Genomic DNA, 12610 nt, shown 5'->3' on the forward strand with positions numbered 1-12610 from the left:
GTGGGGGCATCGATGAGCTATGAGGAGCTAGAGCTTGCTCGGATTGCTTCCTTGTGTTTGTGTTTTGAGTTGTGTTTGCTTGTTTCGTGCTTGTTCTCCATTTCGGCAGGGGAAACGATTTTCCAGGAAGGAAGGTTGTTGCCAGTGGAAAACAATTTGGTTCCGAGGGACTGGGGTTTCTGGCTGGGAGTGGGGAGGGGCTGCAGGGTGATCGGTGGCCACTCCACCTCCTCCAGAGAGAGCGTGTGGCTTCTCTGCCTTGGGGAGGATATTCTGCTCTCTTGTGAGTTTTGCAGGCCACCTGAGATTCTCTCTTGAATTGCTGTCAAGAAATAGGGACGGGCGTTGTCTCTGGCCCTTGCTGGGGAAGGTTTTCTGAGGTTTTGTTTTTCAATTTTGAGACGGAGTTTGGCTTCTGTTGTCCAGCCTGGAGCGCAGTGGTGGGATCTGGGCTCACCGCAAACCCCGCCTCCCGGGTTCAAGCGATTCTCCTGTCTCAGCCCCCTGAGTAGCTGGGATTACAGGCGCTCGCCAGCAAGCCCAACCGAGTTTCGTCTTTTTAGAAGAGACGGGATATCCTCAGGTTGGTCAGGCTGGTCTGCAACTCCTGACCTCAGGTGGTCCGCCGGCCTCGACCTCCCAAAGCCACGGGAATACAGGCGCGAGTCACCGTGCCCGGACATGTCTGAGTTTTACGCGGTCGCTGACTGGATTATGTCCCCTTCCCCGGAACGGATGCTTTTCTGTCTTCCTTAAGGGTAGCATCTCTGTGGCACCCCGTTTCTGGCTCCTTCCGTGTTCTTCAGGCTTGAAGGCCTCCTTTGACGTGCACCGGCATCCACTCAGGTGCCTGCTTCCAGGAGCTTCCCAGCCCCCATGCTGCTGACAGCCCAGGGTACAGGACTTTGATCTCTTCTGCTGCCCTTGCTCGGTTTTGCCTTGCGGCTTATGTCTTTGTATTTCTCTCTCTACCCCTCACTGTCGGTAACGCCTAAGAACGAGGTTTACTTAATGGGGGGGGGGGGGGGGTGTGTGCGCGTGCGTGTTTGTGTGTGTGCGCGCGCGTGTGTGTGTGCGTTTGTGTGTGTGTCTTTGTTTGTGTGTATGTGTGTGTGTCGTATCTGGCACACGGACCTGTGACTACCAGCCCGCGTGAAGCCAACAAATGCCCTGAGTTAGAAGGCAAACGTTCACCAAAGCTTGCAGGAGCTGGTAGGAGGTGAAGTCAAGGTAGTTAACCCGGTCATCTCATGGGAATTAGAAACTCTGGTTGGCAGGTTTAGACTTCCTGATCGAGAACCTAAATAAGCTGATTAAGGTGTCGCCATTCTTTCACAGGGGTTCTGGGTGAAAAGATTGGGAATGACTCTAGTAAAAGTGTTTTGACTTAAGGAACGTACCAGTTGTTAGCATTTATGTATGAAAGCCAAGAGTTCCTTTCTTCAAACAAACAGCAGTTTTCTTTGAGGTGTGCTCTGGTTGTGTCATCCAGGCTGGAGTGCAGTGGAATGAGGAAGGGTCACCGCAACCTCCGCTTGCCCAGCTCAGGCGATCCTGCCACCTCAGCCCTTTAAGGAGCTGGGACCACAGGGGCCGTGCCACCACGCCGGGCTAATTTTGGTATCTTTTGTGGAGACGGGGCTTCTCCGTTTGGCCCAGCCTGGTCCCCACCTCCTGGGCTCAAGCGATCTGCTTTCCTCGGCCTCCCGGAGGAGGATGGCTCACGATTAGAGGATCATGCCCGGCCTTTTATCTAAAAGAAAACAACAACAGTAACAAGACATTTTGCGTAGTCGGAGTTATCAGTGTCAACTGATGGATTGAGAGTTTGTGTCTAAGAAGTCCCTGTGTGCTCCATGATTTCAGAAGAGAGAACAAACGGCAAAAGGGACTCTCACATCTCGTACCTGATTTATGATGGCAACTAGGGCGTTGTTTAAAAAACGGTCGGTGAACCACCAAAGCAGAGTTGATCCGAACGCGTTCATAATATCTTCTGAATTCTGAGGTGTCCTCCAAGCAGGGAGGCAGTGGCCGGGTGTGGGAGGCAAAAATCACAGGGCCAGCGCTTGACACCTGCAGAATTCAGAGGCTCAACTTTGCACCCAGCCAAGGGTCCTGGTGTCCATTGGAAGTTTCGTTCCCCAACCCGCGTTGACTTTGCATTGGTCCTCCTCCCCCCAGATTTTATGTGTAAGGCAAGTCCTGAGTTTATCGTCGGGAGAATCTTCTCTTGTAGTCTCGAACTGCCTTGGCCATCAGCGGGGCCACTTTCTTGGCAGCCTGTTTCCGGGTCTTGGCCGCGGGCGCCGCGTGCTCATTGCTGCTGCTCAGGCAGGGGTTGGCCCGCTTCTCAGGGGGCCCGTGAAGGACGTTGCTGCTGCTGCTGCTGCTGCTGCTGCTGCTGCCGCCGCCGCCGCCGCCGCCGCCGCCGTCCCCGAGGCCGGAGGCAGCCTGGCTGCTTCCTGCGGGCTGGGGGGCTGGCTTGATCTCCCCGTTTCCGGGGTCAGCGGCTCCTGCAGACTTCTCTTCCCTCCTGGAAGCATCATAAGGCGTCTTGGCCACAGAGTTGAAACAGATCATCTTTGTCTGTCGGCCGCTGGGTTTGTTTTCAAGTGCAGATCGGATTTTCGTGGTCACTACTCGCAGCCGCTGCTCTCGGGCGTCGCGAAGCCGCAGGTACAGCTCCCGCCAAGACTCGTGCTCCCGCGGCTTTTCTCCCTTGAAGTCCTGGAGACAATGAATCCTCCATAATTCATCTGTCTCTCGAGCGAGTGCGTGGTTGTCTTTCTCTGTGCGATACAGCTGATCAGGCGTCCACCCTTCCGGAACGGGTTCAAGAACCGAGTAGGCGACCCCTCCCACGTCGCCGAGGGCGTCCGGATTGTTTCTAAGCACCGGGAGGCACTGCTGGCGCAGCGTCAGCACCTGGAGCTGGCAGGCAGGCCTGGAGCCCGAGTACACCTGCAGCCTAGCATTCACTCTGCGTCCAGGGAAAGCGGCTTCCTCCTGGAACGTTGGCGCGGAGAGTGCTTCTGGCTCTGCCTGGGAGGTCATGGCCTCAAAAGCGGACAGCAGATCGTAGTTGGCCTGCATCCAGGCCGCTGAGGGGTCCCAGAGCTCTGCGAAGAGAAGGCTGGGCACCGTTTTCGGCCCGGCGGAATCAGCGCCGGCCGCCTGCAGCCTCTCTGACTGGCTTTCCTGGACAGGAGGCGATTTGTGAGCCGAAGCCCAGCGGGACGATTTGCGCCCCTTGCTGTGGCTCGCCACCGCTTCCCCCTGAGGTTGGCCCTGGCAGCCCGGACCCGGCAGAGGCCCGCCCTGAGCGGCGTGAGCGTGGCCTCTTCCGGGTTGCTTCCCGGGCACAGCGGGCTCAGGGCCCTCGGGCGTCGGGAGGGGAGCGGTGCGCGTTGGAGGGTCCCGACGGGGGCCGGAATCAGCTGGGGCCGTTCTGGGGCGCTTTCTCTCGGCTCTGGGCTCGCGACTGGGAGACCTCGGGTGAGGTCTCTGTTGTCCCGGAGGTGTTCTGCGTGCTGTCCGTCCGTGCTGAGGGCTGTGAGATGGGCTCCTGGGGGCCGTCGCGTTTTCTGGGAAGCCCCAGGCCTTTTCCTGGTCCTGGAGAGCCTCCCCGAGGCGCTGTCGGGAAGCGCTGTCCTCAGCGTCCTGTGGGTCAGGCCCGGTGTTTCGGTCCACAAGCACCAGCTTCTTCCACCGGGCCGCTAAGTCTCTGGCAAAGTCGCCCACGTGCTGGTGCTTCCGCAGGCGCTTCACCGTCTTTCTGATTCCAGTCTCCGCCAGGATGTCTGCCGTCATGGGCAGGGCGGAGAGTTTCTGCAAATATTTCTCCAGCTTTTTTGGGTTCGTCTTCGTGGCCAGACGCACCTGCAGCTTCTGCACTGCGCGCAGCGTAGTGGAGCCTGCCGCCATCTCAGCAGAGCTGTGCAGGCGTCGCTGTCCTCGCGTTCGCGGCTCTGTCCTCGGGGCGGCGGGACACGAAGTCTGGGGTGGCCGGTCCTCGCTGCCCGGTCGCCAGGCAGCGACCTCGGGATGTGGAGTCACAGCCTGGCGCGAGCTCGGTCCTCGGAGCAGTGGGCCACTGGTTCCGGGGCGCTGGTCCTCGCGGACCGCAGGCCTCGGGGCGTGGAGTCCCCACAACCTGGAGCGAGCTGGGTCCTCGGAGCAGCGGGCCACTTGGTCTGGAACGCCGGTCCTTGCAGACAGCTGAGCAGGCCCGCTTCTGTCCCTCGGGATGTGGAGCCGCAGCCTGGAGTGACCTCTGCGCTGCGCCGTCCGAGGCGGAATGCAGCTGGGCTGCCAGAGCCCGGCCTTATATAGCCAGCCCCGGGCCCACCCAGGACTCAAGCCCTGACCCCCTTGGGCCTTGGGCAGCCCCGCCCCAATACGAATTCATTCCGTCAGCCCAACGCAGCCAATCGGGACGGTCCACGCCAGGTGGACTGCTGTGCCCGGCAGGTTCATTAGGTTAATTGCAGCCTGGACACAGCCCACTGAGTTCTACCGTTGGCCCTCCTTGTTCCCAGCCCCCGCATCTGTGGATTCCCAAAGACACAGACAGAATCCCCTTGGGAGTAAAAGCGAAAATAACAACACCGCAAGACAAAATCGTAGGAAGGAGAACCAACAGAGGAGGACAACTCTTTACCTGGGATTGCCGTCGTGTGAGGGGACTTGGAAACATTCGTAGAAAAGTGGGATTAAGGGAGAAAAATGAAAAAGGTGTATTTTACTTCTCGACCCCGTCTCCATCAACTTCGAGACCCTTCTGGAAGCAGTGTCTCCTCCCCGCCGTCCAGCCCATCCCTAAAGCCCCCCAGGGTCCTGGGAATGTAACTGTTTCCATGCAATCTTTCTTCCGTTGTTAACTGAAGAAAACTGGGTGCCCTTTACAGGTTTTCTAAGACAAGGAAACGAAAAGAAGTCAGCAGGCGCCAAATCAGGACGGTAAGGTGGACGCCTCGTGATTTCCCATGGCAAGTCTTGCCCAGCTGCCCTCGTTGGAAGAAAGGCATGAGCAGGAACGTTGTCGTGGTGGAGAAGAACTCTCTGGTGGGGACCTTCTCCGCTCCAGCTTTGGCTAACTCTCTGAAAAGGCTCTGCCAGTGAGCAGATGTGATCAGGGTTTGGCCCTCCAGAAAGCCAACGAGGAGAATCCCTCTGGCATCCCCCCCCAAACGGTGGCCATGACCTCCGCTCTTGACTGCTCCTCTGTGGCTTCGGCTGGAGCACTGCCACCTCTTGCTAGCCACGGCTTCGTGCTTGGTCTTCAGGATCCTGCCGGGTAGAGCCAGGTTTCGTCTCCTGCTGCCAATCTTGGAAGAAATGCTTCAGGATCTTGCTCCCACCGGTTGTTTAAAATCTCCTCGGAAAGGCTTGCTCTGGCCTGCAGCTGATATCGGCGCCACGGTTTGGGCAGCCGAGTTCCACTCTCACCTTTCAGTCCGAATGGGGAAAACACAACCATTTGAAGTATGAGGATTCGGGTGTTAAGCCTTTTCTGAGAATTACCCTCCGTGTTGTGTAGAGAAATAGGTAAATTTGCTGTGTTTCCAGACTTCCGGCTACCTCACGAAGAGGATCCTAGTGCAATACTGGCCATGCTTCCGGAGCTCCCAGAATGAGGATTGTTTTGTAAATAGGTGGGAAGAGAATTGAGCTGTCCTGGGTCAGTGTAGCAATGTTACAGCAGGATCCTTAGGTTGATGCTGAATTCTATTCTGGGGCAGGTTTATGTGTTGTGTGGGGGTTGTTTCCTTTCTGTCTTTTGGAGCGGGTGTGTCGCAGTGGGAGCAGGGATCTGCTGAGGTCTGTCTCGTTCTCCAGTAATGAATGAGTTTAATGGGTGCAGCCGCTGTTTTCAGTAGCACGCCAGTGGGGGCATCGATGAGCTATGAGGAGCTAGAGCTTGCTCGGATTGCTTCCTTGTGTTTGTGTTTTGAGTTGTGTTTGCTTGTTTCGTGCTTGTTCTCCATTTCGGCAGGGGAAACGATTTTCCAGGAAGGAAGGTTGTTGCCAGTGGAAAACAATTTGGTTCCGAGGGACTGGGGTTTCTGGCTGGGAGTGGGGAGGGGCTGCAGGGTGATCGGTGGCCACTCCACCTCCTCCAGAGAGAGCGTGTGGCTTCTCTGCCTTGGGGAGGATATTCTGCTCTCTTGTGAGTTTTGCAGGCCACCTGAGATTCTCTCTTGAATTGCTGTCAAGAAATAGGGACGGGCGTTGTCTCTGGCCCTTGCTGGGGAAGGTTTTCTGAGGTTTTGTTTTTCAATTTTGAGACGGAGTTTGGCTTCTGTTGTCCAGCCTGGAGCGCAGTGGTGGGATCTGGGCTCACCGCAAACCCCGCCTCCCGGGTTCAAGCGATTCTCCTGTCTCAGCCCCCTGAGTAGCTGGGATTACAGGCGCTCGCCAGCAAGCCCAACCGAGTTTCGTCTTTTTAGAAGAGACGGGATATCCTCAGGTTGGTCAGGCTGGTCTGCAACTCCTGACCTCAGGTGGTCCGCCGGCCTCGACCTCCCAAAGCCACGGGAATACAGGCGCGAGTCACCGTGCCCGGACATGTCTGAGTTTTACGCGGTCGCTGACTGGATTATGTCCCCTTCCCCGGAACGGATGCTTTTCTGTCTTCCTTAAGGGTAGCATCTCTGTGGCACCCCGTTTCTGGCTCCTTCCGTGTTCTTCAGGCTTGAAGGCCTCCTTTGACGTGCACCGGCATCCACTCAGGTGCCTGCTTCCAGGAGCTTCCCAGCCCCCATGCTGCTGACAGCCCAGGGTACAGGACTTTGATCTCTTCTGCTGCCCTTGCTCGGTTTTGCCTTGCGGCTTATGTCTTTGTATTTCTCTCTCTACCCCTCACTGTCGGTAACGCCTAAGAACGAGGTTTACTTAATGGGGGGGGGGGGGGGGGTGTGCGCGCGTGCGTGTTTGTGTGTGTGCGCGCGCGTGTGTGTGTGCGTTTGTGTGTGTGTCTTTGTTTGTGTGTATGTGTGTGTGTCGTATCTGGCACACGGACCTGTGACTACCAGCCCGCGTGAAGCCAACAAATGCCCTGAGTTAGAAGGCAAACGTTCACCAAAGCTTGCAGGAGCTGGTAGGAGGTGAAGTCAAGGTAGTTAACCCGGTCATCTCATGGGAATTAGAAACTCTGGTTGGCAGGTTTAGACTTCCTGATCGAGAACCTAAATAAGCTGATTAAGGTGTCGCCATTCTTTCACAGGGGTTCTGGGTGAAAAGATTGGGAATGACTCTAGTAAAAGTGTTTTGACTTAAGGAACGTACCAGTTGTTAGCATTTATGTATGAAAGCCAAGAGTTCCTTTCTTCAAACAAACAGCAGTTTTCTTTGAGGTGTGCTCTGGTTGTGTCATCCAGGCTGGAGTGCAGTGGAATGAGGAAGGGTCACCGCAACCTCCGCTTGCCCAGCTCAGGCGATCCTGCCACCTCAGCCCTTTAAGGAGCTGGGACCACAGGGGCCGTGCCACCACGCCGGGCTAATTTTGGTATCTTTTGTGGAGACGGGGCTTCTCCGTTTGGCCCAGCCTGGTCCCCACCTCCTGGGCTCAAGCGATCTGCTTTCCTCGGCCTCCCGGAGGAGGATGGCTCACGATTAGAGGATCATGCCCGGCCTTTTATCTAAAAGAAAACAACAACAGTAACAAGACATTTTGCGTAGTCGGAGTTATCAGTGTCAACTGATGGATTGAGAGTTTGTGTCTAAGAAGTCCCTGTGTGCTCCATGATTTCAGAAGAGAGAACAAACGGCAAAAGGGACTCTCACATCTCGTACCTGATTTATGATGGCAACTAGGGCGTTGTTTAAAAAACGGTCGGTGAACCACCAAAGCAGAGTTGATCCGAACGTGTTCATAATATCTTCTGAATTCTGAGGTGTCCTCCAAGCAGGGAGGCAGTGGCCGGGTGTGGGAGGCAAAAATCACAGGGCCAGCGCTTGACACCTGCAGAATTCAGAGGCTCAACTTTGCACCCAGCCAAGGGTCCTGGTGTCCATTGGAAGTTTCGTTCCCCAACCCGCGTTGACTTTGCATTGGTCCTCCTCCCCCCAGATTTTATGTGTAAGGCAAGTCCTGAGTTTATCGTCGGGAGAATCTTCTCTTGTAGTCTCGAACTGCCTTGGCCATCAGCGGGGCCACTTTCTTGGCAGCCTGTTTCCGGGTCTTGGCCGCGGGCGCCGCGTGCTCATTGCTGCTGCTCAGGCAGGGGTTGGCCCGCTTCTCAGGGGGCCCGTGAAGGACGTTGCTGCTGCTGCTGCTGCTGCTGCTGCTGCTGCCGCCGCCGCCGCCGCCGCCGCCGCCGTCCCCGAGGCCGGAGGCAGCCTGGCTGCTTCCTGCGGGCTGGGGGGCTGGCTTGATCTCCCCGTTTCCGGGGTCAGCGGCTCCTGCAGACTTCTCTTCCCTCCTGGAAGCATCATAAGGCGTCTTGGCCACAGAGTTGAAACAGATCATCTTTGTCTGTCGGCCGCTGGGTTTGTTTTCAAGTGCAGATCGGATTTTCGTGGTCACTACTCGCAGCCGCTGCTCTCGGGCGTCGCGAAGCCGCAGGTACAGCTCCCGCCAAGACTCGTGCTCCCGCGGCTTTTCTCCCTTGAAGTCCTGGAGACAATGAATCCTCCATAATTCATCTGTCTCTCGAGCGAGTGCGTGGTTGTCTTTCTCTGTGCGATACAGCTGATCAGGCGTCCACCCTTCCGGAACGGGTTCAAGAACCGAGTAGGCGACCCCTCCCACGTCGCCGAGGGCGTCCGGATTGTTTCTAAGCACCGGGAGGCACTGCTGGCGCAGCGTCAGCACCTGGAGCTGGCAGGCAGGCCTGGAGCCCGAGTACACCTGCAGCCTAGCATTCACTCTGCGTCCAGGGAAAGCGGCTTCCTCCTGGAACGTTGGCGCGGAGAGTGCTTCTGGCTCTGCCTGGGAGGTCATGGCCTCAAAAGCGGACAGCAGATCGTAGTTGGCCTGCATCCAGGCCGCTGAGGGGTCCCAGAGCTCTGCGAAGAGAAGGCTGGGCACCGTTTTCGGCCCGGCGGAATCAGCGCCGGCCGCCTGCAGCCTCTCTGACTGGCTTTCCTGGACAGGAGGCGATTTGTGAGCCGAAGCCCAGCGGGACGATTTGCGCCCCTTGCTGTGGCTCGCCACCGCTTCCCCCTGAGGTTGGCCCTGGCAGCCCGGACCCGGCAGAGGCCCGCCCTGAGCGGCGTGAGCGTGGCCTCTTCCGGGTTGCTTCCCGGGCACAGCGGGCTCAGGGCCCTCGGGCGTCGGGAGGGGAGCGGTGCGCGTTGGAGGGTCCCGACGGGGGCCGGAATCAGCTGGGGCCGTTCTGGGGCGCTTTCTCTCGGCTCTGGGCTCGCGACTGGGAGACCTCGGGTGAGGTCTCTGTTGTCCCGGAGGTGTTCTGCGTGCTGTCCGTCCGTGCTGAGGGCTGTGAGATGGGCTCCTGGGGGCCGTCGCGTTTTCTGGGAAGCCCCAGGCCTTTTCCTGGTCCTGGAGAGCCTCCCCGAGGCGCTGTCGGGAAGCGCTGTCCTCAGCGTCCTGTGGGTCAGGCCCGGTGTTTCGGTCCACAAGCACCAGCTTCTTCCACCGGGCCGCTAAGTCTCTGGCAAAGTCGCCCACGTGCTGGTGCTTCCGCAGGCGCTTCACCGTCTTTCTGATTCCAGTCTCCGCCAGGATGTCTGCCGTCATGGGCAGGGCGGAGAGTTTCTGCAAATATTTCTCCAGCTTTTTTGGGTTCGTCTTCGTGGCCAGACGCACCTGCAGCTTCTGCACTGCGCGCAGCGTAGTGGAGCCTGCCGCCATCTCAGCAGAGCTGTGCAGGCGTCGCTGTCCTCGCGTTCGCGGCTCTGTCCTCGGGGCGGCGGGACACGAAGTCTGGGGTGGCCGGTCCTCGCTGCCCGGTCGCCAGGCAGCGACCTCGGGATGTGGAGTCACAGCCTGGCGCGAGCTCGGTCCTCGGAGCAGTGGGCCACTGGTTCCGGGGCGCTGGTCCTCGCGGACCGCAGGCCTCGGGGCGTGGAGTCCCCACAACCTGGAGCGAGCTGGGTCCTCGGAGCAGCGGGCCACTTGGTCTGGAACGCCGGTCCTTGCAGACAGCTGAGCAGGCCCGCTTCTGTCCCTCGGGATGTGGAGCCGCAGCCTGGAGTGACCTCTGCGCTGCGCCGTCCGAGGCGGAATGCAGCTGGGCTGCCAGAGCCCGGCCTTATATAGCCAGCCCCGGGCCCACCCAGGACTCAAGCCCTGACCCCCTTGGGCCTTGGGCAGCCCCGCCCCAATACGAATTCATTCCGTCAGCCCAACGCAGCCAATCGGGACGGTCCACGCCAGGTGGACTGCTGTGCCCGGCAGGTTCATTAGGTTAATTGCAGCCTGGACACAGCCCACTGAGTTCTACCGTTGGCCCTCCTTGTTCCCAGCCCCCGCATCTGTGGATTCCCAAAGACACAGACAGAATCCCCTTGGGAGTAAAAGCGAAAATAACAACACCGCAAGACAAAATCGTAGGAAGGAGAACCAACAGAGGAGGACAACTCTTTACCTGGGATTGCCGTCGTGTGAGGGGACTTGGAAACATTCGTAGAAAAGTGGGATTAAGGGAGAAAAATGAAAAAGGTGTATTTTACTTCTCGACCCCGTCTCCATCAACTTCGAGACCCTTCTGGAAGCAGTGTCTCCTCCCCGCCGTCCAGCCCATCCCTAAAGCCCCCCAGGGTCCTGGGAATGTAACTGTTTCCATGCAATCTTTCTTCCGTTGTTAACTGAAGAAAACTGGGTGCCCTTTACAGGTTTTCTAAGACAAGGAAACGAAAAGAAGTCAGCAGGCGCCAAATCAGGACGGTAAGGTGGACGCCTCGTGATTTCCCATGGCAAGTCTTGCCCAGCTGCCCTCGTTGGAAGAAAGGCATGAGCAGGAACGTTGTCGTGGTGGAGAAGAACTCTCTGGTGGGGACCTTCTCCGCTCCAGCTTTGGCTAACTCTCTGAAAAGGCTCTGCCAGTGAGCAGATGTGATCAGGGTTTGGCCCTCCAGAAAGCCAACGAGGAGAATCCCTCTGGCATCCCCCCCCAAACGGTGGCCATGACCTCCGCTCTTGACTGCTCCTCTGTGGCTTCGGCTGGAGCACTGCCACCTCTTGCTAGCCACGGCTTCGTGCTTGGTCTTCAGGATCCTGCCGGGTAGAGCCAGGTTTCGTCTCCTGCTGCCAATCTTGGAAGAAATGCTTCAGGATCTTGCTCCCACCGGTTGTTTAAAATCTCCTCGGAAAGGCTTGCTCTGGCCTGCAGCTGATATCGGCGCCACGGTTTGGGCAGCCGAGTTCCACTCTCACCTTTCAGTCCGAATGGGGAAAACACAACCATTTGAAGTATGAGGATTCGGGTGTTAAGCCTTTTCTGAGAATTACCCTCCGTGTTGTGTAGAGAAATAGGTAAATTTGCTGTGTTTCCAGACTTCCGGCTACCTCACGAAGAGGATCCTAGTGCAATACTGGCCATGCTTCCGGAGCTCCCAGAATGAGGATTGTTTTGTAAATAGGTGGGAAGAGAATTGAGCTGTCCTGGGTCAGTGTAGCAATGTTACAGCAGGATCCTTAGGTTGATGCTGAATTCTATTCTGGGGCAGGTTTATGTGTTGTGTGGGGGTTGTTTCCTTTCTGTCTTTTGGAGCGGGTGTGTCGCAGTGGGAGCAGGGATCTGCTGAGGTCTGTCTCGTTCTCCAGTAATGAATGAGTTTAATGGGTGCAGCCGCTGTTTTCAGTAGCACGCCAGTGGGGGCATCGATGAGCTATGAGGAGCTAGAGCTTGCTCGGATTGCTTCCTTGTGTTTGTGTTTTGAGTTGTGTTTGCTTGTTTCGTGCTTGTTCTCCATTTCGGCAGGGGAAACGATTTTCCAGGAAGGAAGGTTGTTGCCAGTGGAAAACAATTTGGTTCCGAGGGACTGGGGTTTCTGGCTGGGAGTGGGGAGGGGCTGCAGGGTGATCGGTGGCCACTCCACCTCCTCCAGAGAGAGCGTGTGGCTTCTCTGCCTTGGGGAGGATATTCTGCTCTCTTGTGAGTTTTGCAGGCCACCTGAGATTCTCTCTTGAATTGCTGTCAAGAAATAGGGACGGGCGTTGTCTCTGGCCCTTGCTGGGGAAGGTTTTCTGAGGTTTTGTTTTTCAATTTTGAGACGGAGTTTGGCTTCTGTTGTCCAGCCTGGAGCGCAGTGGTGGGATCTGGGCTCACCGCAAACCCCGCCTCCCGGGTTCAAGCGATTCTCCTGTCTCAGCCCCCTGAGTAGCTGGGATTACAGGCGCTCGCCAGCAAGCCCAACCGAGTTTCGTCTTTTTAGAAGAGACGGGATATCCTCAGGTTGGTCAGGCTGGTCTGCAACTCCTGACCTCAGGTGGTCCGCCGGCCTCGACCTCCCAAAGCCACGGGAATACAGGCGCGAGTCACCGTGCCCGGACATGTCTGAGTTTTACGCGGTCGCTGACTGGATTATGTCCCCTTCCCCGGAACGGATGCTTTTCTGTCTTCCTTAAGGGTAGCATCTCTGTGGCACCCCGTTTCTGGCTCCTTCCGTGTTCTTCAGGCTTGAAGGCCTCCTTTGACGTGCA

At 57.4% G+C, this 12610-nt stretch overlaps 3 protein-coding genes across 7 annotated transcripts in view; 1 reads left to right on the forward strand and 2 right to left on the reverse strand.

Annotated features, from left to right (window-relative positions):
• Positions 1-12610, forward strand: part of KATNAL2 (katanin catalytic subunit A1 like 2) — a 330528-nt gene that overhangs the window by 234019 nt on the left and 83899 nt on the right. The gene's annotated exons all lie outside the window — the stretch shown is intronic.
• On the reverse strand, positions 1034-6497 carry LOC129018896 (elongin-A3-like). Its single transcript, XM_063653634.1, has one exon. It carries the CDS (start codon positions 3925-3927, stop codon positions 2212-2214), a length of 1716 nt encoding a protein of 571 aa, XP_063509704.1. The 5' UTR covers positions 3928-6497; the 3' UTR covers positions 1034-2211.
• LOC134738496 (elongin-A3-like) lies at positions 6937-12387 on the reverse strand. The gene has a single exon (XM_063653935.1). It carries the CDS (start codon positions 9815-9817, stop codon positions 8102-8104), a length of 1716 nt encoding a protein of 571 aa, XP_063510005.1. The 5' UTR covers positions 9818-12387; the 3' UTR covers positions 6937-8101.

Source organism: Pongo pygmaeus, chromosome 17 (assembly GCF_028885625.2).
Source record: "Pongo pygmaeus isolate AG05252 chromosome 17, NHGRI_mPonPyg2-v2.0_pri, whole genome shotgun sequence".
Classification (NCBI taxonomy): Eukaryota; Metazoa; Chordata; class Mammalia; order Primates; family Hominidae; genus Pongo; species Pongo pygmaeus.

Coding starts and splice junctions, on each gene's coding strand:
- LOC129018896 (XM_063653634.1), bottom strand. CDS start 3,927: ATGGCGGCAGGCTCCACTACGCTGCGCGCAGTGCAGAAGCTGCAGGTG.
- LOC134738496 (XM_063653935.1), bottom strand. CDS start 9,817: ATGGCGGCAGGCTCCACTACGCTGCGCGCAGTGCAGAAGCTGCAGGTG.